At 45.5% G+C, this 25650-nt stretch overlaps 1 protein-coding gene, 1 non-coding gene and 1 pseudogene across 5 annotated transcripts; 2 read left to right on the top strand and 1 right to left on the bottom strand.

Annotated features, from left to right (window-relative positions):
- Nucleotides 1-1113: 1113 nt before the first annotated feature.
- Nucleotides 1114-19826, bottom strand: Cipc (CLOCK-interacting pacemaker). Of its 4 annotated transcripts, none has more exons than NM_001108044.2 (4): nt 19665-19826; nt 13247-13434; nt 6039-6208; nt 1114-4579 (listed from the first exon to the last, which is right to left on the bottom strand). In NM_001108044.2, exons 2-4 carry the CDS (start codon nt 13422-13424, stop codon nt 3692-3694), a joined length of 1236 nt encoding a protein of 411 aa, NP_001101514.2. In that variant the 5' UTR covers nt 13425-13434; nt 19665-19826; the 3' UTR covers nt 1114-3691. The 4 variants fall into 4 exon arrangements, with proteins under 4 accessions (NP_001101514.2, XP_006240439.1, XP_017449645.1 ...); XM_006240377.4 differs by having other exon boundaries at nt 19571-19701; XM_017594156.3 differs by having other exon boundaries at nt 13533-19666.
- Trnag-acc (transfer RNA glycine (anticodon ACC)) lies at nt 5297-5377 on the top strand. The gene has a single exon. It is a non-coding gene; the product is annotated as a tRNA-Gly (tRNA).
- Nucleotides 19827-22017: 2191 nt separating the features above from the next.
- LOC108351371 (non-histone chromosomal protein HMG-17 pseudogene) lies at nt 22018-23743 on the top strand (annotated as a pseudogene).
- The last annotated feature ends 1907 nt before the right edge of the window (nt 23744-25650 follow it).

Raw genomic sequence — 25650 nt, 5'->3', positions numbered from 1 at the left:
TACTCTCGGAGCTGTCCTGCTGACCCACTGCTACCGATCTCATACAAGGTAATGCTGGGAAGGGCCCTAGAGGGGATTAGTTCTTTATTACTCCGCTCACAGACTAAGGCAGTTAGCAGGTATGGAGGGGGCTTACCCAGCACCGTCCCCGAGGCTCCAGGTTCATTTTCGGCAGCATGGAAAAACAAAATGAAATAGAAACAGCACACAAATACCAAGCTCTCGTCTCCTTTGCACCAGGCCTTGAACTGTGGGAGCTTCCAAGGTCTGTTCCACAGGCATGTTCCCAAGCAGGCAGCACTAGAAGCTGGGCTGCATCCTCACGTTGTGGGTGGGTGGGTGGGGCAATACACATCAAGGACAGAGCTCTCCCAAGCCCCTCGGGGTCACCTTTCCTGCTCTCTTTTCTGAACACCACTTCTGGAGGATGATGTGTCTTTCAGACGGCCCTTCTTGAATCATCTTTATCCATTTTAAATTCATTCTAGTGGCCTTGCAACCATATTGTAAAGTCACTGAGACCACTGTGTGGGCCAGAAATACTTCTCCGGGATTTCACACTGCCAACCCTGCAAGTGTTTTAATGAGAGCAAGCTTGTTACACCCCCAGTGTCAAACATGCCAGGAAGCAGTTCTCGGATGGATAGGGAAACAGGGAAGACATCTCCCTGAAGGAAGCAGAGGAAGGCTGAGACATTCTTCCTAAGGATCCCTCTGCTGTAGAAAGAACTTCAGTTAATGTGGACTTATTCATCCCAGTATGCAACCGTAGCCATTTTGCCATGTCAGAGTTCTCTCTGTGACATGTCAGATGGAGGAAGCCACCAGAGGGCCTTCTTGCTCCTCCACCTCCCATTAAAAACCTGCAAGCTTGGCCAGCTATTCAGGCCGCTCTACACAGCACTCAAAGTCTGCATGGTACCCAATAGTCAACATCCAATTCCATATCCCAGACAACACGAGACGATGTTTGAAACCTGGCGGGTTTTGGAGGAGGTGGGAGTGAGGGCATTGGTTCTATAGCGCCGAGGGCCTCACACACCCTAGGCAAGCACTCTACTCATGGCTACATGCCCACGCCTGTTTAAGCAGTTACAGAGGAAATAGACCAAATAGCTTTCAAGTACATGACTTTTATTTTTTTTTTTTTTGACATTTCACAGTCAATTTCTACATGACTTCACACTTTCTTAGAAGAACTCACATTTGGTAGTCTCTACCCTAAGGAGTCGCTTCAGTATATGGGCAGAAGCAATGTGTCTGCTGAAGGAGTCATACCAGAAAAGATAGGTCAGACAGTACCATAATCAATAAAAACAGTGTAGTACATTACAAATGACAGTGCATTCTATAACCAATTTCAGTCGGGAACCTTTCTAACTGTGTCCGATATTGCCAATACAACTGACAAGGGTTCTCCTGTGGGCTGGTCTGAGTTAAAATTGACTCCTCACCTTGAGAAAACAACGGCCCTACATAATGCTTCAGAAGAGCTCATAGCATGCACTAAGGCCATTGCTACTCACAGCCTTGGGCAACCAATGAAGATTCTTCTGGTCCACTCCAGACTTTCTCTAAGTGCTGGTCTGCTCTCGGGCCTCAAAGGATTCTCTACTGGAGTCTGTCTGCTTCCAGCTGCTCCAGGAACAGAGCACTATGCTAGCAGCCTAGAGATGTGCAGCTGTGCCTCTAGGATCACAGAGGAGCAGTGACGGGGCCAACCCTCCCACCACTCAGCAGTGAGGATCCACGGTGGCTCTCATCATCTCTTATGGGGACAGGACAGGAAATGAAACCCGAATGTGGGAAGAGAGTCCCATGACTTACAGCACCACAGAGGGCTTTTCCAGTGCAGTAGTATACTTGGCTCCCAGCAAGTGCTCCCAGCCTTCTGACACACAGTAAGGCACAGCTGGTGCAGGCTGCTCTGAATGCTCCTGTCTCTGCAGCCTTCCTGCCAAACATTCTGCCAGGAAGGATGCTTCCCAGTGGAGTGCAGAACACAATACCACGGAATCAAGGGAAGGAGTCGAGCCTACCCAGAAACACTGACTCTGATTTTAGAAACTTTCAGAAAGCAAACAGCAAGTAATAATTCTATGTTGACCAAAGAACAGAGATTTTACCAAGTTGATCATTTTTAAACCAGTCGCATCTAAATCATATATCTTTATGAGCACAGTGGAGCCAACCTGAGTCTTATACTTTTTAAACTATGTTAGAATTACAACCAGCTATGTAATAAATGTGAACCTTAACTGGACCTAGTAAAGCCCCAAGAGCACACTCTCTGCAGAAAAAGATGAGGCTGGTCATAAAACCCAAGTTAATTTGTAAAGAACAAAGATTTCCAGGAGGATGAAAATTTTAACAGGCAGGATACAAGCCTTGGGATCTTTACCACTTAGACACAGGGAAGCTGAAGACAATGGGATCTCCTTAAGCTCTCCACCCTAAGACCAGCCTCAGAGAGGGACATCACACTTCAGCCCTGCTGCCCACATCAAACAAAGGTGCAAGACTGTTCCACAGTGTCCCCATCATGACAGGGCATGAGTGAGAACCCAGATGTGAAAATGGATGTTTTCTGGTTGCTGTGGCCTGGGGTTTACTTAACTTAAATTTATAAGCATGATCATTTTTCCCTCAGACACAGCTGGGTGAGGTACAGACAAGAGACAGCTGAGGGTGGACTTACACTAGACCCCGAGGACCCACTGAAGCCATCTCAAGCTTGTGATTGTTTTACCTTGTTTTGACGTTGACTTCTATTTTTAATTTTATATCCATTTATCATGGTGTATGTGCATGTACAGTAGTAGGTTCCCTCGGTCTATCATGGGGTTCAGGGGTCAGACTCAGGTCATTGGCAGTAAGCACCTTTACTCACGGAGCCATCCTACAGGCCCATCTCAAGCCTCTGATGGGTTGTGCTATTTCCAGCATAAATTACTAAAACCTTCCAGCTAGTGACCAAAATGCTGCCTTCTTTGACCCTTAAATCAAAAAAGCAATTCATCAAATACAATTCCAGACAGTATTAAATCCATTCTATATTTTAAAAATCTGAAGTATTTGCCTACTGGTATAAGTGAGATCAGTGTGTGATCGGTGTGAGTCAGATGGCTTTGCCCTTTCTCCCTTACCTTTCAAGTGTAAGGAACAAAGCCTCATGTGGTAAATGCTTGCCCCCAGGCACCTGGCCCAAAGCATTCTAGGTTTCACTCAACAGACCACACCTGGTAAAATGAAAACACATCCTCTTCTTTTTCTCCATGACTAACATACTTGAAGGAGGACAGTGAAGGGATCCTTAGGTCACCTACTCCTTGGCTGTTGGACAAGTGTCACTGTGTGCACTCATCCATGTCACTGCACCATGGTCCTGGACAGTGAGGAGGAGGATGGGAAGTAACAGCTAGAAGAGACACAGCCGTCTCTCCCTTGTCCCAAGGACCAGCTAAGCGCGTGCAGGCTAAGGGAAAGGGACTCACAGACACTTCCAGCTGGAGGTCCTCACGAACTTAACACACTTAACCTGTGCATGGGCCACAGATTAAGACAGCAGCCAGGGACTGGCACGTGGCTTTGTGGGTGACTTTAGAAAGAAAAGCTCTTAAATAGGCTGTGGAAAACAAGTGTAGTTGTGAACGCAAAGGAGTTAACTCAAACAACTGGAAATGCTTCTGTGCTATATGTCTGGGGGGTCAGACAATGTGTCTAGGTCACTGCCTGAATGACTGGACCCAGATGTGAGTGACGCCTGCAACTTGGCCCACGCCTGAGGAGCCCTGCTCTTGGTGGCCTCTATAAACATCTGGGTTTGCTCCTTCAGCTGGTCCAGTTCCACCTGAGTTGCTTGGTTCTGACGAATCAACTCCTTGGCTTTCAGAGTGATTCCCAGCAAACCAGACTTCCGGAGGACGGCTAGGGTATTCTGAAAGCGCCTATGCTTGTTCTGCCTCTGCTCAGGGAAGATGTCTGGGCTGCGGCAGAGGTGCTCCGCAGCCCACAGAGGTGAACTGTAACTGGCTGACAGTGGGGAGAGAGGGGAGCTGCTCTCTAAGCCATGCAGAGTGCTGTCTGATGCACATACAGGACTGGCGGGCGAAGCAAAGGTCAGACTGGGGGCTTTGGCTACATGACTGCTGGACACAGGCTGAAGAGTCTGTGGGCTTCCGCCAGCCCCAAGGGAGGGCACTCCTTGCAGAGCCGAGTCCTCGGTGAGCTTGGAGCTGGGTAGGGCTGGAGTGAAAGGACTGGATAGCACACGGCCAGGCTTGGCTGGCTCACTGGAAGACAGGCTTGGCCCCAGTCTCTCCACGCAGATTTTCTTCGGTGCCCCACTTGTTCCTCTTTCTTCGGAGCTGAGGCCCCTTTTGCCTGGGTGCGGGGCTATTTTGGTATAAGAATTTAGAATGGGCAAGTAGTTTCTGGACTCTGACTTTTTCTCACCAGTGTGGCATGGGCTGACAGGAGATGGCACAGGTGGATGAAGGACAAAGAGCTGTGGCTGCGCTGAGATCACTTCAAAGGAGGGCTGGACAGTCCAGGACTGGAGCTGGGATGAGCTGCTGCCCTGTGAACAAAGGGAGAGAGCGGCTGCATCCACAATGGACGAGTGCAGCCTCCAGCTTCTACCCGAGGCAGAGGAGGAGGACGCTGAGCTGTGCTTATGTCTCCCTCATAGACGGGGAGCCCTTGCTGAGAACGGGGTGGGGGTGGACTGAAATCCACTTAGATCTGCATCATACTTTAAAACAAAAGAAAGCAAAAGCAAACACAAAGCTTTTTCCTGAGGGAAAACTTGAGGTACTATCTGGGGGTTTCTCTGTAACCCCACTCTGTGCGTGTGATAAGCCTGAGAACAGGCACGTGCACGAGTGCAGGCGCCCACGTCAGATCCCTGGAGACCAGTTATTGCTGGTTGTGAGCAGTCAACATGGGTGCTGGGACACAACTTGGGTCCCCTGGAAGAACAAGTGCTCCTAACCACTGAGCCTATCCTCAGCCTGAAATACCTGTTTTTAATCGAGAGCTATCACTCAGAAAAAGAAACAGGAGGCAGGTGAAATAGTGGCACAGGTAAGGTCCGACTGAGGCAGTAAGACCAGAGAGATTTCCCGCAAGATTACAAGATGCTAAGTTCAGGCTGGGCTGGGACTCGTCTGGTGGACTCCTGGCCTAGCGCTTGGAGTTCTTTACTGGCCCCCAGGCCCACACGATCCTAGCACAGCGGCAGATGCCTATCATCTTGGCACCCAGGAAATAGAAGGAGGGACATCAAGAGCTCAAATTCGGGGTTGGGGATTTAGCTCAGTGGTAGAGTGCTTGCCTACCAAGCACAAGGCCCTGGGTTCGGTCCCCAGCTCCGAAAAAAAGAAAAAAGAAAAAAAAAAGAGCTCAAATTCATGCTCAGCTATGCAAGGATGTCAAGATCAGCCTGGGCTACTGGAGACCCTGTCTCAAAACAAAAAGTAAGAAACTCCAAAACTAAATGAAACCAGCAGTGACTCCATGAGGGTAGCTTGTCACTGAGTCTCCTATCTCCTGACCAGCCTAGCAGTCTGACCAGCTATCCTTATGTCCCTCTGCTGGAGAGGCTACCTCACTCCTCCTGAGTGTGGCTTCATGTTTTCCGTTCTCTCTCTTCTCTCCCCGCCACCCCCCGCTCTGTGTGTGCATGTGTGCACATGCACATGTGCGTGTTGTATATAAGAGAATGTATGGATTTCAGTATAAGTGTGTGTACATGTGAGCTCAGGTGCCCTCAGGTCAGAGGAAGGCATGGTACATCACTTCCATAACACACACACACTTAAAAAATTAGCTCAAAGAAAAATTTTAAGTCAGAAAACAAGACCAAACACCACCAGTAGTGGAAAGGCAACACCGTCTCTGTCCCTGGACAGAAGGGCCACATCACTGGCTCTAGCACGTTCTGAAATCCCTCCCTCACATAGGGCGTGTTTGCGTGTGAGCACACGGGAAGCTCAGAAGCTCATCTGCAAAGGCTCTGGATGCACGTGTCTCCTCACCTGCTTGACCAGCACGTTCTTCATGACAACCATAGGGGACAGTGTGGGGAAGGCGTGGTTTGCCGCTCTGGCGTTCTGCCTCAGCTTGTCCTCTCTGCTCCAGCCCAGGGCGCTCACCACGTCCTCTGACTCCATCTGCTCGGCAGAGCTCAGACATTCTGAGCTCCCATCTGGTGGGCAGAAAAACAGTCAGTTCACTGGGCTACTGGCTCATACCCCAGCTCCTGAGGAGCCACGGACTCCTTGACACAGAAAGGGACATCTTTCACAGGGTTCCCGTGAATGCTCTAAGGCTGGAAATTCACTGGTGTTCAGTAACTATCTTTCTGCTCCGCAGGGTTAACTACTCTGCTTGACTTTCTTCAAAACTCTTAGAAAGCCCTGTGTCAATCATGGTTTGTATGAAAGCAATCATAACCAGATCACAAGAGCGATTAGTCCAAGTCTGCAAAGTTAAATTGTTACTTTTAATTTCTTATTTTAACAACCTTTTGGTTACATTCTGTATGGATGGATGGGGTGGGGTGCACATGTAGGGACAGAGGACAGCCTGTGGGAGTCAATGCTCTGCTACTAGGTTGTCAGCCCTGGTGATAGGCGGTTACCTGCTGAGCCATTTCACCAGAGCCAGGCCATACTTTAAAACTGCTTTTGAGAAGTGGGGAGAAAGCCTAACATTCTCAAGATCCTCAGAAACTCTGGAACCATAAGATACAAAATATAAAAAGCAATAACAATTTTACCCATGTTAAAATGAAAATGCTGTGCCCTGAACGTGAATGATGTGTCTGTGTCTGGTGTGACTGGCCAGTGATAACTGTTAGTGCTCTACGATCACCTAGGAGACAGCTCCAGGCACACCTGTAAAGGAGTAGCTAGATCTAGCTTAGCCTCCGAGACTGTCTGTGAGGGATTCTCAGTTAGGTTAGTTGATGTGGGAAGGCCTGACTATAGGCAGGAGCACGCCCAGGGCAGGGACTCTGTGGTGACTGCACACACAGAAGGAAGTGAGCAGAGCACCAGAATTCACTGCTCCCTGCTCCTGGCTGCGGGTGTGCGTGAGAAACTGCGTCCAGCTCCTGCTGCCTTGACTTCCCTGCCATAAGGAACTACAGTTTTGACCCGTGAATAAACCTTTTTTCCCTTAAGATGCTTTTTTCAGCGTATTTTATCACAGTGGCAGGGAAAGAGACTTACGTCAGTTGTCAAAGTTGAGGCTAAACTGTCCCTCTCAGTTGTCCCAGCCACCTTGTTAAATCCCTACTTTGCTGAAGTCCTGAACACATGAGAGCTTACTGGACTCCTGTACAACAGGGCATAACAGGGTGCTGCTATGGTTTGCATGTGAAGTGTCTCACTCAGGCCCATATAAAATGCTTGACCCCCAGCTTGCGGCTCTAGTGTGAATGCACAGAGGTTTTAGGAGCGAGACTTGGCTTGTAGATGGCTGGGAGCAGGCCTCTGCTGTTACACCAGGCTCTGGCTCTGGCCTGCTTCCTCTGCTGCTGGCCAACTGCTGCACACCTCTACCTCCACAGACAGAGCCACTCCACTGTTGCTTCCACCTCAAAGGACTGCATCATCTGAAACTATGAGCGACATAAACCTTTCTGTCAGATGTCATGGTTATAGTGATGGCAGACAGTACAGATATTCTCCCCAGGTAAATTCCATAGAAAAGGAATGCAACCAAGTTCCTGTTAAAATGAACCCAGAGACTGTGTACCTCCTACAGAAGTATCTGGAACCACTCTAAATGCTCTTCCACATGTAGCTCTGTTGACAGAGAGTTTTCCTGGCAAGTATGCAGCCCTGGGTTCCGTCTCAAGCACCACGTAAGCTAGGTCTGATGCTTACTTATAATGTCAGCACTCAAAAGGTAGAGGCAGGAGGATCAGGAGTCCAAGATCATCTTTGACTACATAGTGAGTTTGAGACCAGGCATACATGAGGCAACTGTAAATGTATTTTGTGCAGCTTGGCAAAGACCATGATCAGAAAGGTATTTATCAATAGAGATGTAATTCAGAATGTTTAGTGACACTTGTCAAAAATCATGGCTGTTGGAGTCCTCCCCTTGATCAGCCAGTTAATGCAAATGTAAACTTCTAATTAAGAACTACTAGACTACAAACAAGCGTGATTCCTGGACTTTGAAGTTGAAATGCATTCTACACATGATGAAACTAGGTTTCCAGATGGCTCAGCAGTAAAGAGTGCTGACTGCTCCTCCAGAGGTCCAAGTTCAATTCCCAGCAACCACATGGTGGCTCACAACCATCTGTAATGGGATCAGATGCTCTTCTGGTGTGTCTGAAGACAACTGCACAGTACTCATACTCATAAAATAAGTAAATCCTAAAAAAGAAAAGAAACCAGGTGTTGTGGAGAAGGAGTTACTGCAGGTCTTTTGCTAAAAAGGCCTGAGATGAACCTAGACAGCTCGTTCCTTTCACTCAAACACTGAGGGAGAAGGTGTCCCATGAGACAATGTACATAACAGAAAATGGTGCTGATGGACAGACTGACAAATAATTACTGAAGAATTCCATAAATCCATGATGATATCAAAAGTGAAACAGAAGAAGGAAACTATTTTCTCACAAAGATGTTCAGTTGGCAAAATGACAGCATTAAAGATTACAACCTTAAAGTCACTGGGGTGGTAACAAGTTCAAGCAAAGACACCAACAGACAGAGGATAAACACTGGCCAGGCACGGTTGCTAGAAGGCAGTATAATGATGCTTGCCTATGACCCTAGCACTCAGGAGGTCAGGCATGTCATGACCAAGTAATTCACTGCTTCAGCCTCCCCAGAACCTAGGATTCTAGACATGTGCCACCAGGCTTGACTGAAAGGTTATCTTTACACTAAAGAAATCTGGTACAAGGTGCTGTTTAACCAAGTGACCAGAGTATCATCAAGAATGAAAATGGGAGCTGGAAATGGCTCAGCAGTTAAGAGCACTTACAGAAGACCCAGGCTCAGTTCCCAGTCCCCACATCAAGTGATTCAAAACCTCCGGTAACTGCAGTCCCAGGGGATACCGGCCCCTACAGGCACCTGCATGTAAATAGTGCATGAGCTCATAAAGAGACACATGCATACAAATAGATAAATCTAAAAACAAACAAAAATGGAATAAGACTAACTTAACACTTTCCCTGTGTTTTGCAATAGGAAGGACACAACATCAACAATGTAGTTCTCTAACAATTCTAAACATGAGGAAGCTATCAGAAAATCCAGAATGTGGGACACTCTATCAAACTACAGTCCTGTCTAGTTCAAAGATATCAGTGTCATAAAGAAAAGAAGGGAAAAGATGGACAGCTACTCTGGATTAAATAAGATTACAAAGTAGGCTATCTTCATACAATGCACACTCAACTGGATGCGGGATCCAAAAGCCAGAGACAGTGACAAACGCTACAGGGACCTCACTAGGATAACAGGGAAATTTAGACGCACTGTGGTTAGAGTGTTCTACATGGGTTGACTGTCTTGGGTGTGATGATGGCATTATAATTCTATAAAAAAATGTCTTTGCTTCTGAGATTTAGACTAAAGATTTAGCAATGAAATGCTAATTGTTTAAAAGTTTGAACTTTTCAAACAGTAAAGCAATGTACACAGGGGAGGGATGTAAACTAGGCAAAAATAATAATTCCCAGTGGATCTGAAGAAAGTATCTTTCTGGTGTGGGGACTCAATCATTTTTCTTTAGATTTGAAATTTCTCGAAATAAATTTGGGGAAATAATTAAAATAGAAAACACACTCCATCTTGGTTTTGCGATTGTTTTTTAAATTTAGTTTTATTTTACGTGCATTGGTATGAAGGGGTCAGATCTGTTGGAACTGGAATTACCGACAGTTGTGAGCTGCCATGTGGGTGCTGGGGATTGAACCTGGGTCCTTTGGAAGAGCAGACAGTGCCCTTTAACCACTGAGTCATCTTTCTAGCCTTGTTCTGCACATCTTACTGAAGTGCCTCTCAGTCTTTTGGCTATGATCAGTACACATTTCATCCTATCCAAGGTGACTGGACTAACTCAGGTAGTGACCAACTCCCTGGAGCCTGCCCCAAGAACAACCAGTAGCTTTCACTGGAGCCACTTCTGAAACTGGAGTGGGGTGTCTGTGTCTGAACAGCACAGTACTTACTAAAACAAAGGAGGAACTGAATGTCAACAGTCCTGGGAATTACAAACAGAAGGACTGTGGGTAAAGTTTGTTTTCTTCTTTGAGTCGCCCATGCATTACCTGTTTGATCTAGAAACAGAGCAAAAGCAAGTGTGATACTGAAAGAGAAAAAAGCCCTTAGTGTTTCCGACTTTCGATCTTGTTTCATAGACCCCACTTTCCAGGCCCTTCCTCGGTTTCAGCACCAGACTCTCTAGGAGGGCCTGGGGATCTAAACCTTCAATAGGTGCTTCAGGTGGGCTTCATGACGGGGCAAGCCTGGTAAGCAATAGCATTCAGGGAAGGGAACCCACAGTGCTGCAGGCTGGCTCACCCTTCCCTGCACTGTCCTGGCCCTGGGGAGGACACTAATTCCTCTGTTCTAATCCCTGGGTCAGTGCTGTCCCTCTCTGAGTAACAGTCTATTTATAACCTAGCCTCTCATTCAGCATGCCTCTGAGACATAGTACACCAACCTAAGAAGGGAGGAGTCCTAGATTTCCTAACAGCAGCATTTCCGACCATAAATTAGTAAATCAGTAACACGGGTGGAACCCGGGTAACACCTGGAGACATGTGACGCCCAAGTGTAAATCTTTCTCTACAAAAAGCTCCATTCCCACAATAGTGAGCCCGAGTGTCCCCATCGCCTGAGAATGTACTGGGACAACGCTGTTGCCATGACTTGCACAGTAAGGGTAGTTCAAGCCACTGACTAGCCTCAGACCTAGAATAAAAGAAGATCGATTGTCAGCACAAAATTCAGAGGCTTGCGGAGGGATGCAGGCAGGCAGTCTGGGTAAGGCTCAGGACAGCTAGCAATGAAAGCTGCTCTACTATCAATGTTTTCTTTTTTTTTTTTTAATATTTTTTCAAAGATTTTTTTTTTTTTGAGACCACGTGAGATGGTACTTCTGCCATCTACCTGTCATGGTGGAGGAAGGAGGATCACTATGAGTTCAAGGCCCAGCTGGTCTACATATTAAGTTCCAGGATAGCCAGGACTACATAGTGAGATGCTGTCTCAATTTTTTTTTTTTAATTTAAATTTTTTTCAAGAAAGAAAGAAGGAGTGAAGAGATGTCTCAGTGGCTAAGAGCACTAATTGCTCTTCCAGAGGTCCTGAGTTCAATTCCCAGCAACCACACAGCAGCTCACAACCATCTGTAATAGAATCTGATGCCCTCTTCTGGTGTGTCTGAAGATATCGACAGTTACTCATATACTTAAATAAATCTTAGAAAGAAGGAAAGGAAGGAAAGGAAAGGAAAGGAAAGGAAAGGAAAGGAAAGGAAAGGAAAGGAAAGGAAAGGAAAGAGGTAGTAATAATTATAAATTTGTTTTGGGAGGTTTGTTTGGTTAGTTTCTATTTTTTGAGTCATGTAGCCCTGAATGACCTGGAAATCACTATGTAGACAATGATAGCTTCAAATTCAGAGATCCACCTGTCTCTGCATCCCAAGTCCTGGGATTAAAGGAGTGTGCCAGCATACCCAGCTCAAAGATTTGTTTATTTTCTTTTGTGTGTGTGTGTGCATGCCCTTGCTAGTCTGTCTGTATACACATGCACCATGTACATGCAAGAGCCCTCAGAGACTATAAGAGGTGTCAGATCTCCTGGAACTAGAGCTAAAAGTGGCTGTGAACTCTCTGATGTGTTAGACACCGAACCCATGTCCTCTACAAGAACAGCAAGGCTCCCACCTGCCAAGCCATCTCTTTAGCCCCCTGTTCTACTTTCTTATCTCTAACATCGTTTACAATTGGGTCAGGTAGCTCACAGTCTAATCACAAAATGCAGTTATTAGGAAAAAGTTGGGGGGTTGTGGATTTAGCTCAGTGGTAGAGCACTTGCCTAGCAAGCACAAGGCCCTGGGTTCGGTCCCCAGCTCCGGAAAAAAAAAAAAAAAAAAAGGAAAAAGTTGGAAGGAAGGGACTTTTTTTAAGTATAGCAAAATTACTTCCTAAGTCAGTGTTATCTTAACAAATGATAATCACTTATCACATAAAGAAGGTTCAGCCAGGGCTGGGGATTTAGCTCAGTGGTAGAGCGCTTGCCTAGGAAGCGCAAGGCCCTGGGTTCGGTCCCCAGCTCCGAAAAAAAGAACCAAAAAAAAAAAGAAGGTTCAGCCAATGACAGGCCACATATGTGATAATGACTATACCATATAGCTTGTAACAGACTTTATCAGTCTAGGTTCAGGAAAGCACACCCGAGAGTTCACACAAGGATCAGCTTCTTACGTAATACACGACTGCATTACTTTTAACTGACCTTCACACTGTTATGTGGCAATGAGATGCAGTAGTATTTTTCTTTTTTCCTGTCATATAAAAGAAATTAAGCTAACAGAATTCTGAGTATTTTAAAAACACTTGTCTTTGAGACAGGATCTCCTATAATTCAAACAGACCTTGAACTTGTATGTAGCTAAGGATGACATCAAACTTCTGGTCCTCCTGTTCCCACCTTCTAGTAATGGGATTACAGGCACAGCGAGCTAGCACACTCAGTTTTATAAAGTGCGGGGATCCAACCCAGGGCTTCCTGAATACTAGGCAGGCACTCCACAACTGAACTCTATTTCCTGTCCACGTTTATTTTTTTCTAGTAGCTACAGTTTGAAATGTAGGATTAAAAGTTGAGGGGCTGGGGATTTAGCTCAGTGGTAGAGCGCTTACCTAGGAAGCGCAAGGCCCTGGGTTCGGTCCCCAGCTCCGAAAAAAAGAACCAAAAAAAAAAAAAAAAAAAAAAAAAAAAAAAGTTGAAAGTCTAATTGAAAAAGGAAATCAAATTATTTTTTCAGAATTAACTCCATGGTGCTGAGAAAGACAGATCATAATATACCACAGAATTGCCTCCACAACCAGCCCCGTCCTCGGAATTACTATCTGTGAGAGCTCAGGTGTTAGCTATCCTGTGTTTGAAAGCTTCTTGTTTTTCTTACACTATGAGCTTCAGGGAGGGAGTTTTTCATGCAAATCATTCAGTCAAAGGCACAAGTGTAAGATATGGCTAACCTGAAAAGCCGGAGTCCTTGTCTGAGTCAGCAGCCACCACACCAAGTGGTCGGGCTAGTTTTTTCATCTCCGTGCCTCGGCCTGGCTTGGCAGAGAGTCTTCTGGGGCTCTCTCTCGATGGGACTTTCCTCTCCATGTCTAAGAGGGCTGGAAGCTGGATCACAGGTAGTCTTTGCATATGGATTACTCTATGAAAAACAATAATTACGTAAGATGTCATTACCTGGAGCGTGAACGGGGTGAGCCAAATGATGAGGAAAATAAGGGCAAAGAACACTAGCCTCACCCACTTCAGCCACAACTTCTCTGTGGGCTCAGTTGACCAAGCTTCAAGTTTACTAAACAGAATGGTTTCCACTCAAAAGGTTCACTATCCCCTTGCTGCCCTCTAATTCCATTGTGAATTCAAGGCACGATTTCAAGGCACGCAACCACATTCAGTGGAAGCTTTGTGAACTGCTAACAAAGGGACATTTGATTAGGCTTTTGAAATGGGTAACCAAATAAACTCACCCTCCTCCCTGAGGAGAGGAGAGGTAACATCAACCAGCAAGGCGTGCTTTCCCAGTAGACTTATGTGGCTTGTGACCTAGTGCCACCGCTCAACCGTACAGGATTTCTCAAATAAACCTGTCAGTTCTTAGAATAAAGTACTGAGCAGAGTACAACCAAATACCACACATACATACATGCACACAGATACATACACCCCCCACATACACACAGATACAAACAACACACACTCACAGATACATACAACACACACACACAGATACATACACACACATACATAACACACACAGAGATACATACAACACACACAGAGATACATAAAACACAGATACATACAACACACACACAGATACATACACACACATACATAACACACAGATACATATATACACACACATACACATACACGCACACAGATACATACACACACAACACACACACAGATACATAGAACACACACACAGATACATACACACACACAGATACATACAACACACACACACACAGACACACACACACTACTTCATAAGCTTTTACATGTATTTTATTGATTTTTGTATACACGTATACATTTGTGTGAACACACATGTGCCGTGATTCATGTGTAGAGGTCAGAGGACATCTGAGGACACCTGACAGAAGTTGGTCGTATCCTTCCACCTCATGAGTCCTGTCATGTGGCAAACTCCTTTACCTGCTGAACTATCTCACTGGCCCCACTGCCACTTTTTTTAATGGTTTATTTTTATTTTATGTGCATTGATGTTTCCCCTATATGGATGTCTGAGGATCCCAGGTCCTCTGGAAGAGCAGCCACTACTCTTAACACCTGAGCCATCTCTCTATCCCTCTATATACTACTTCTTGACTTAAGTTTAAAAAAAAAAACAAACCACAAAACGTTTTTAGGTCTCAAGTTTAGCTCAGTGGTAGAGCACTTACTTGGTGTGCTTAAAGCCTAAGTTTGATCCCCAGTATCACCACATAAAAGCAAGGACTTTTATGTGCACACAACGTATTTTAAAAATGTTTACTCAGGAAGAACTGTGAGAGGTGAGTGGGAGGGGCAGTAAGCGGGCTGTAAAGTGAAAAATTAAAATAATAAAAAAAATTTTAATGTTAAAAAGTGCTTGCGGTTGGGGATTTATCTCAGTGGTAGAGTGCTTGCCTAGCAAGCGCAAGGCCCTGGGTTCGGTCCCCAGCTCCGGAAAAAAAAGAAAAAAAAAAAAAAAGTGCTTGCAAGGGGTAGGCTAGAAAGATGGCTCAAGAGTTAGGAGCACTTGCCAATCTTCCAGAAGACCCAGGGTGAGTCCTAGCATACACATGATGGCTCACAATAACAACTAGAGCCCTAGAGGATATGATGCCCTCTCCGGCCTCTGTGTGCACAAGGCACACAAGTGATACACAGACATACATGCAAACAAAGCACCCCCACCCATAAAATACATAAAAAATGTAAGGTATAAGTACTTACATTACACCTAGGTAACATTTTCTGCTTTAATGTTACTCTTGAGCTTTACAATACTCAGCTGTGATCCTATTTTGCAATGGAGGAGGTAAGACTCAGATACATTATAGCTAATCATTTAGAAACATGTATTTAAAAATGCATCAAGTGCTCCCTATAAATTGGCCACTGTGCTAGACTGAAGATTCAGAGAATAGAGTAACTTGTGTTTGTATGCTTCTTGGAGCTTGTGGTCTAGAGAGAAAACAACAGTTACAAACCAAGTAGTCATACAACTCATAACTGCTTTGGCAGGCACTATGAAGGTGTGAGGCTAATTGTCTGGACCAGCAGAAAGGGCTGGGCTGGAATCTGGAGGATGGAGAGTTAGCACACCTCAGTGAGGTCAAAGGCCATAGGCAGACTGTACAGCGTGTTCCAAGCCAATGTAAAGGCTGAAGAGAGAAAGAACTCGATATACTCAGAAGTAAAATGGCCAGGGAGGTCAGAGCAAAATGCTGTGCACTGATAGTGGGGGTGGGGAAGAGACGGGAGAGTAGATGCACAGGACAGACGGGCAGTGCCTTGGAATCATGCACTCTGGAAAAGACTGGATATTAACTAAGGAGCAATGGGAGTGGCAGAACTCGCCCAGCACTCAGGAGCAGATCACTGAGTTTGAGGTTAACCTGGTCTATATAGTGAGTTTTATGACAGCCAGGGCTACCTAGTGAGATCATGTCTTTAAAAGGGGGGGGCACTTCAGGGGTAAAGAAAAGAGGGTACCACCAAGGCAAACAATGATGAGACTGGGTAGGAGTACAAACAGCCCAGAAATTACTGAATCCACAATCCACTCCTGACTCCATGCAGCTGTCCTGAATAAAAACACGCACCTCAGACAAGAGGCACTGTCCCTGGAATACCTTCAAGTGCCACACATGAGCTTTTCTGCTAGTTCAGGACCTCCGAGAAACACTAGAGCAAAGACTCATGGTACCATGAGCAGGAGACAAGTGAGTCCATCACTCGTGAGCAACCTCCTGCTGACAGGCTTATAGACACTTGCCGTAGACTACAGGACACAAATGGTCTGAATGGAAGGAAATTCTAAATACTCCAAGTAAAGGTCATTTGGCCCCATATCTAACTCATCCAGTTCGTATCATGTGGCTTTCCCACCAGTCACATGCTTACCCCTCCACAGGCAAGGGTAAACAATAGCAATGTCAAATCTTCACAGAGCACCATGCAAAGCACCGTCCGTGGTTGTCAATATGGTGTTTGATAGCCTGGACAAACCCATTTAAAAAGCAAATGGAAATATGGCGCTGTATCTCTAATTAAAGCAGGATCCTTTTGTATGAAACTTAACGAATGTGCACTGGGTAATTTTCCTAAAAGAATACTGTTTGAAAGTGAATGGAGCCTTCTTTAAAATGAAACTAGAAGTGGCTTCTGGATGGTATTCAGACTAATGAAGGTCTGACCAGCGTTGATCCAGATTAGAAGGGCAGGTCAAAGCAGTTAGTTGCGACTAAGAATCTGAGAAAAACACCACAATCTTTTACTAAACAGAATATTTTACAGGCATTTTGGAGGAAGCATTCCAATTTGGTCCCTATGATCCTGTCACAAGACTATGAAGAGTTATTAAGATGTTAGCTATTAAAATGCAGCCAGTGGAGCTACCAAAAATCATTTAGGAATTTACTCTGCTTCATAGGGAGTTTATAGAATATTGATTGCAGAGTCAAAATGCTAAAACTTTGACAAATCTATTAAATTCTAAAACTTTATATCATAAGGAATTGGTGGCATTTTAGAAGAAAAACAAAATCCACACAACTGACTTTAAAATGGTAAAGTGTCTATTTTAGATGCAAAAAAATATGAGTTTCTGTTTTTGATAAAGCTCTGCTCAAGCAGACAAAAAGCTTTAGTGTTCCAGTCAAGGAGGCTCAGGTGAGAACAGAAAGCTACACCTCTCTTCTTTTGGAGGAAGTGAGCTCACATGCAGCACACCAGAGGAAGCCTGGGCAGAAAAACAGAGGTAGTATTTCCCACCAGCACCCCTTAAGGCAGTGCGTAGTAAGACTCTGTGGAAAATTAGTCAGTGCTCAAACAGACTGGTAGACGATGACATTCTCAGAAGTGTGCTTCACGGTACTTGATGCTCACTTCTGCTTTTCACTTCTTACATTAGAGCCAATATTTGTCTATAGAGCAGTGTGGTTCTCAATCTGTGAGTCCCAAACCCTTTGTGGGACAAAAGCCCTTTTCATAGGAGTCACATAAGAGAAAACACAGATATTTACAATTCATAACGGTAGCAAAATTACAGTTATAAAAGTAGCAACAAAAAATAATTTTGTGGTTGGGGGTCACCACAACATGAGGAACTGTATTAAAAGGGTCACAGTGTTAGGAAGATTGAAGACCACCACTCTAGAACCTCAGGGTCCTTGGTCCCATCTCTATTTTGTTAGGAAGGATGAGGGCCACTGCTCTAGAACCTCAGAATCCTTGGTCCCATCTCTGTTTTGTTAGGAAGGTTAAGAACCACTGCTCTAGAACCTCAGGGTCCTTGGTCCCATCTCTGTTTTGTTAGGAAGGATAAAGGCCACCGCTCTAGAACCTCAGAGTCCTTGGTTCCATCTCCTTTTTTTTTTCCAACTCTGTAACAGACTTGTGAGGTATTCTAGAAAATAATAAATTTTAACAAACCTCAGTCCAGCAGAGTCTCTGGCAACCCAAGCAGTGTAGAAGTCACCAAAATACCTGAAGAACTCGAAGGTCAAGACTACCTTTTCTTTTTTTTTTTCAGAGCTGGGGACTGAACCCAGGGCCTTGCACTCGCTAGGCAAGCGCTCTACCGCGCTCTACCGCTGAGCTAAATCCCCAACCCCAAGACTACATTTTCAAACACCGTGATCACCTCAAGGTCTAATTATCAGGTGGAGTCTAATATAGTCCTTATTCCAAGATGAAACCATAGGGACAAGTATACCCACCAAGTTAAAAGCTGATGTGACCCACAATCTCTGGGGAGTTTTGAGTTTGGGATGAAAAGGCAATCAAAGGGTTAAGAGGAAAAGCTCTGACAACGCAGCTTTTAGCACTCTCCTTTTATAGCTACTTGGCATCCTTCCCTAGAGCTCACATTCCCTTTAAGTGTGTCACGTGTATGACATGCGTGCAGAGAGGTGTGAGGTGAAAACCCAAGCAAAGGCTTACATATAATAAAGTGATAAGGCCACAGAAAAGTGAATTTATCAGCCATAAACCCATGAGGAACCCCACTTAGAACCACAAATGTATTACTAGGTTTCCTCTGAAGTCGTTTTTTTCTTTTGATCTGCATTTTCAGAAATGCCATTCTGGGAGAATGTGTATTTTAGTGGTGGGAAGTCGCACCTACCTACGTGTCCATTATTCATATACTCCTTCACACTCCTTCCCATTCTCAAAACTGGCTGAAAAAGTCATGTCAAAGACCCTGCTTCGTTCCCTACAGTTTCCCAGGGCTCTCTCCATCCTCACCTTTCGAAGGGGGCCATGTGATTAGAGAACGTTCTCAGATCGCTTCAGAAAGGGGGCTCGCAGTAACAGTGCCCACCTATTCATTCTCACCAGCCCACAGGACATCTGTGCCAGGCAGCATGCGCACCCTCCTGCCAACTCAGCAGGGCAGAACTGGGCAGACCCCAGGACTATGCTGCGACTGGCATACCACCAGTATCCAGGGCAAATGCCCAGAACTTGGGCAATACCCAGAGAGATGGGCTCTGGCTCTGGGTCCAGATCAAAACTGTCCTGCCTACCCACTAACCACTGACTTCTTTCTTGGCACAAGCCACCTTCTTCCTCATGTCCCTATCCTTGGCACCATGCCTGGCGAGTCGACCACCCAGGAGAAATAACCAGGAAAAGTAGGAGACCGCAGGCCTCTGAAATAGACAGTGCACCTGTGTCTGAGGCATAGCTCCTAGACGAAGGTCCTGGACACTCGCTCGGGAAGCAGCCCTCATGCCCACCCACTAGCCCATTCATAGACCCCTCAGGCCTTCAGGTTCGCCCCTAGCGAGAGCAATGGTATCCAAGACCAGGCCAAGGCACACATGCTCTATGGGACTCACACCACTTGCCCCTCACGCAAACCCTGTCCCTACACACCGTCTGTGCCTCACCCCAGATTCCCTTTCCCACGCCGGGTCTGACCCTCATCGCAAACCAACTAAAAGGAAGCCAGGAATGGTGCGTCCCTCTGCTCCCAATTTTTGGCGCCCCCGTCCCCAAAAATCCCTGGTTCCCCCACGGGCCCACTTCGCTCTCTTTCCTCTTCCACCTGCTCCCACCTGCTTTCTCGGTGCTCCCAGTCCCAACCTCTCAGTCTCACCCCCATCGCAGCTCTCCCTGTGCCCGGAGCCTAGCGAACCCTGCCTTTCTCACCTAGGGCCAGGGTCGCCGCTCCATGACCAGCCCGGCGGGTTAGCTGGCGCATGCGCGAGATGGGCCCCATGACTCCATGACAACCTGGTATTCGCCGGGTCTCTAGCTATCTCCAAGGCCTCCCGCCCATTTCTCCTCCCTCCGCCTCCACGACAGCTTTCGCCAGTCACGTGATTCGGTTCCGAGGCCCCAGCACCATGGAGACTGCGCGCTGTACTCCTAGAAGGGCACTCCTCCGCCCCACCTCCCGGCTCTAGCCCGAAGGCCCACGGAGCAACGAGGAGAGCGACGCTCTCTCCACAGCCGTGGCCTCTCTATGGTTGGCACTTAAGGCTTCGCCGCCATTTTGTCCGTTCCTTGAGTTATTGTGTTGAGGGCAAGATCTTACGATTGGGTTTTGAAGGCATGGGTAGTGGCTTGTAGACGCATGGCAGGAGTTGGGATTCGTTTGGGGACACTGAGGGGAAGCCGCTCTTGGGGTGTGTCCCCTTGACGCTGTTGTGGGTGGGGACCGGAACTAGACGTGCCGGGCTGCGGCGCCCAGCGTGGGAGGACTCGCGCGGGCTGGCAGCCGGGCTGGGTGTCCCGGCGCCTCACTCACATTTTTTGCCACGATTGTCGCCTGGTTTGATTTCCCACCAATCCCCCAGACCGTGCACGAGGACTAGAAGCGATGAATATTTTAGTGAGATGATTTCATGCATTTTGACGTTTGGCTCGCTTTGCCCAGTGCAGCGGCAGTGTCAGGTTTTATAGACGATGAACCATGTCTGGCCCTGGAAAATTGCCTCTCCAACACGCTGAAGGGAAAGGGAATGACAAACTGAGCGTAATCTCTAAGGGAAGTGTTTCGCAACTAAAAACGAGTGAGTTTAGGTTGCTGACAGTTTACAGCTGTTTCAGGAGCTGCCCTTGTCTCTCGAACCCGGTACTCCATGAAGAGCTGTTAAGGTTAAATAAAATGGGAGATAATACGTTTCCAGCCGTATTGGCGGCCTTACAAGAACTCGGTGGCCACGTGCAGCTAATGACTACTTTATTGAACCGCGAAGATTATCGCACGTTCTTAGCACTTCAGAAAGTTAAATTGCACCTTGCTAGATGGCGAGTGGCCCTGCATTGATAATCCAAGCAGCTTAGAGGTCATAGCTTATTACATTATTCATCCGAACACAGTGCTAATATACTAGTGAGGATGAATGTACCTGTTAGCGTAAGCCCTCCCAACAAGCAATAGGTGAATGCCTATACATTGTAAGCTGTTGTTTGGAAGATGGAAACGAAAAGTGGCTAACCATTGTCAAATGGTGAAGAACCTGTTTTACATGAGTTCTCTCAGGAGATCTCAACAATTGTATGATATAGGTGCTGTTTCCCTTCGTTTATAAACGAGGGAATTGAAGTTTGTGTGACCAGGACGCGGCTAAATCTGAACTCTTAACAGAAAGACTGCACCTAATTAAAATGAGCTTCGCTCTCAAACACCTTAAAAATCAAACACATGAAATAAAATGGACTAATAACCAACATGAAAGAATGCAAGGACCAGAAAAAGTGAACAAATCAATAAAATCAAGGGAGAAAAAACATTATTCAGCTTGAGTTGTTGGAAGAAGAAGAAGAAGGAAACCAGGTAAAGTTTTAAGCACAGAATAGAAGTCAAATTTACAGTCATGGAGGTGAGATAATATAGGCAGAAAAGAACATGAAATATGCAGAACCATGAAGAATGGCCTATCTTGAACTTTAAAAGGGAAAATAAATGCGATTTCACTTGCAGATGGCCATTCTGTATCAACTACTTTGAATTTCTAAATAAATCGGTGGCGTTTATGGATAGGCATAATTTTACGATTATTTTACTATAATTCTATACGAAGAAGTCTATGAAAGTAGATATTGTTAGGTAGCCAAATCCAAATCTTGTTTTTCTTCCTTTTTAAAACTGGTGCTCCAGGGGCTGGGGATTTAGCTCAGTGGTAGAGCGCTTACCTAGGAAGCGCAAGGCCCTGGGTTCGGTCCCCAGCTCCGAAAAAAAGAACCCCCCCCCAAAAAAAAACTGGTGCTCCAGGGTCGTAAAGTGGCCCCTGTATGAATAGACTCCTGTACAGAGACCTGTAGTCACTGCTCAAGGATTCCTGTTTGGGCTAAGGTCCCTTCTGGCTCTCAGGTCTTAACAATTTGAATCCTGCCCAGAACTGCTGGAGACTCAAGACCTATTTTGCCAATACCATTTCCAGCAGGGGGAGACATGCTACCTTAAATGTTGCATTAGGATTTGGGACGAGATTTTCCTACCCACTGTAAGCAGAGCAACTCCTTCCAGTCTACTTCAATAAACTATCACCTAGCCATATCAGGATTTGACTTTTTAGTCCCATGTAAGGGAGCATGAAGAGTTAGCCAGGTATGTATGCAGTATGTATGTGCATATATTTTTAAATTAGATTTTACTTTTTTAAAATTTATTTATAGATAGGGCCTCTCTATATAGTCCTGGCTAGTCTATTACTCACTTTGTAATCCAGGGTGACCTTGTCTCAAACTTTCAGTGATTCTCTGCCTCTGCCTCTGCCTCCTGAATGCTGGAATTACAGGCAGGAGCTACAAGAAGTGATATATCTTCAAATATTTATAAATAACAAAAATTTTGTCCAAGCTTGGTGGTGCATTCCTATAATCCTAGCTACTTGAAAGGCTGAGACAAAGGACGATTTGAGCAGAGGAGTTCACAGCTACCACAGAGGTGGGGGGCTGAGGACTCCGTGGTAGAGACCTTGCCTAGTGTGTACCAGGCCTGGGTTAGATCTCAGTGCAGAGAGAGAGAGAGAGAGAGAGAAAGAAAGAGAGAAGAAAGAGGAGGAGGAGGAGGAGGGGGGAAGGAAGGCAGGAAGGAAGGAAGGCAGGAAGGAAGGAAGGGGATAAAAGAAATTGATAAATAGGAAGAAGCAGGGAGGACGACCCCCAGACAGACCAAACCTACGCACCACTGTATACTCGTATTCAGCACCAAAGTCCCCTGCCGCCACCATGCCCAAAAGAAAGGCTGAAAAGGAAGCTAAATGAGACCAAGCCAAGGTGAAGGACAAGCCACAGAGAAGATCTGCTAAGCTGTCTGCCAAAGCTTCTCCTCCAAAGCCAGAACCCAGGCCTAAAACGGCTGCTGCAAAGAAGGGAGAGAAGGTTCCCAAGGGAAGAAGGGGGAAGCCAATGCCGGTAAAGATTCGAGTAAACCTGCAGAAAATGGAGATGCCAAAACAAACCAGGCACAGAAAGCTGAAGATGCTGGAGAAGCCAAGTGACATTTTTGATAACTGTCTACTTCTGGTGACTGTACAGTTTGAAATACTATTTTTGTCAAGTTTTATAAAAACGCAGAATTTTGTTTTACTTTTTTTTTTAACTATATTGTTAGCACACAGAACACTTCATTGCTGAGGGGGGAAAGGATCATGTGTCACTAACAAAATATCATTCAAGCTAGATTGAGGACAGAAAACCTTTTTCATTGATAATTTTGAAAGACTCCTGTTGGCTTCCAGGAGAGACATCCTGGCCTTGCATAGGTGGCCATCAAGGCACAAAATGCCTCAGAAAACTCTAAATTCATTTTATATCCTCTTCCCACTTTGCTATCAACACAGACTTAATTCCCTTAAAACCAGAGACCTGTTGGAACCTGACCCCCAGAAGTGGTTTTCTAGTCTATTGGACGATTGTTCGATATTCCTCAAGTGTTCTCAGAAGATCACTGGTTCCTTTTATAAAAGATTGTGGATCTTCAGATTGATAATTCTGCCATGTTCATATCCTGAAAGTCAGGGTTGGCGTGTGAAAAGTCATTAAACAACTTCCTTAAAGTGAAACCCTCACTCTGAGCTACTCCCCCCTTTCAAAGCACTGAATGAAGATTTCATTGGGTTTTCACAGTGGCTTTCTGACTTTGGTAGTCTATACAAGAAGGGAATTTAGAAGTTCTTGTATACTGTTGATTGTCTGCTCATGTCCTGCCTGAAATACCATTATTGTTTATGAAAAGTATCTTTAATAAAGCTGATTACAGTTTTTTAAAAAGGAAATTGATAAATAAACTTGAATCCTTGTTTTGTTTTGTTTTGTTTTGTTTTGTTTTTCTGTTTTTTCCAAACAGGGTTTCTCTGTGTAGCCCTGGATGTCCTGGAAGTAGCTTGGTAGACCAGGTTGGCCTTGAACTCAAATCCTCCAGCCTCTGCCTTCCTAGTGCTGGGATCAAAGGTGTGTGCCACCATGACCAACTTGAAATTATGCACTTTTTTTTTTCTTTTTTCTTTTTTTTTTTCAGAGCTGGGGACCGAACCCAGGGCCTTGCGCTCGCCAGGCAAGCGCTCTACCGCTGAGCTAAATCCCCAACCCCAATTATGCACTTTTTAATTGTAGGAATATATCTTATCTTATGTAAATGTAAACTTTTCCCATTCTCATTTCTCCAGTTTTACCAAGGACCATTAAAAACCATAAAACTGGACCAGTTCTTGGACCAGCATTTGGAAGCCAGTGATTTCAATTTTCTGAACTTCCCTTGGCCATCTGTCACACTCTCTAGTCTGATTCAGTACCCAGCATTATTAACACTGGCCAGCTCATAGTCTTCAAAGAGGATTTGATGGTGTGGTGAATACATATGTGTGCTGGAGTGCCAGGATCACACTGGGCAGGCAAGGGAGACCCTGAATCTCACACAGACAGAGACATGAACAGGTCAGAAGGAGAAGGATTCATGGCCTCTTTCTCCTCACCAGCCAAGTTTTTCCTTGACTGGTGTTCATAGGTAAGAATCTAAAAGAGCAGGATCGTGAAAAAGGCCATGTTTATATACAGGAGGGTGTTAGCATTCAGGCACAGCCCTGACTACACAAACATAGGAAACTCCTCCAAGGAGCTAACGTGCCTTCTTTCTCCTGGCTGGTACTTTCCACTCCTTTCACACTCAAATACTCAACCTCTAGTACCTAGAACATTCAGAGACAACCTGAGTTATATGAGACCCTGCAGAGAGAGAGGCAGAGACAAAGGGAGATGGAAGGGAGAGAAGGACAGAAACACAGAAGCCTCGCTATTCTCACTATTCTGTCGGAGTCATTTATAGGCTCTTTGTCTGTTGTTTTTGTTTTTGTTTGACACCCTGATCATTTATGCAAGAACGTCCTTAAAGAGCTGGAGAGGCGGCTCAGAGGTTTAACATGCTGGCTACTCTTCCAGAGAACCCTTGTTCAGGTCCTAGCACCCACATACCGAGCAGCTCTAACTCTAGTCCCAGGGGATCTGATGTCCTCTGCTGGCCTCCACAGACATTGCCCACCCCCCACCCATGGTGCTCAGACATACATGCAGGCAAAACACTCAGACAATAAAAAAAAAAAAAAAAAAAAAAAAAAAACTGCTGGGCTGGAGAGACGGCTCAGTGATTAAGAGCATTGACTTCTTCCAGAGATCCTGAGTTCAATTCCCAGCAGCCACATGGTGGCTCACAACCATCTATAATGAGATCCAACGCCCTCTTTTAGTGTATCTGAAGACAAGGACAGTGTACCCATATACATAAAATAAATAAATCTTTAAAAAAATAAAAAACTAGGGGTTGGGGAGTTAGCTCAGTGGTAGAGCGCTTGCCTAGCAAGCGCAAGGCCCTGGGTTCGGTCCCCAGCTCCAAAAAAAAAAAAAACAAAAAATTAAAAAAATAAAACAAAAAACTGACATTCTAAAAAAAAAAAATGCCTCCTTAAATCTGATTTAGCTCAAGGCTGACGGTATTTGGAATCTCTGAAGAATGTCAAAAGAGAGGACATGTGTAGTGTCTGGGTCCTGGCCAGCTAGGCTTGTTTAAGGTAGTGTCATTATTGGGACACTGAGACTCATCAAACCTGCTTTGTCCTCTCCCCTGTATCTTCAAAGACTAAGAGACTGAAGGGCTGAGTGGGTAGCTCAGTCAGGAAAGTGCTTGACATGA

The sequence above is a fragment of the Rattus norvegicus genome, chromosome 6 (genome assembly GCF_036323735.1).
Source record: "Rattus norvegicus strain BN/NHsdMcwi chromosome 6, GRCr8, whole genome shotgun sequence".
Taxonomy (NCBI): domain Eukaryota; kingdom Metazoa; phylum Chordata; class Mammalia; order Rodentia; family Muridae; genus Rattus; species Rattus norvegicus.
The sequence above is the reverse complement of the archived record's forward strand: the minus strand, read 5'-3'. Positions and strand labels throughout refer to the sequence as shown.

What these genes read in the sequence shown, in the direction of transcription:
- Cipc (XM_006240377.4), bottom strand. Translation starts at nt 19,617, where the DNA reads ATGGGGGTGAGACTGAGAGGTTGGGACTGGGAGCACCGAGAAAGCAG. An exon ending in TGGGAGCACCGAGAAAGCAG is followed by an intron (nt 13,435 to 19,570) that starts GTGGGAGCAGGT and finishes TGTTTTTCATAG; the next exon opens with AGTAATCCATATGCAAAGAC. An exon ending in CAAGGACTCCGGCTTTTCAG is followed by an intron (nt 6,209 to 13,246) that starts GTTAGCCATATC and finishes TCTGCCCACCAG; the next exon opens with ATGGGAGCTCAGAATGTCTG.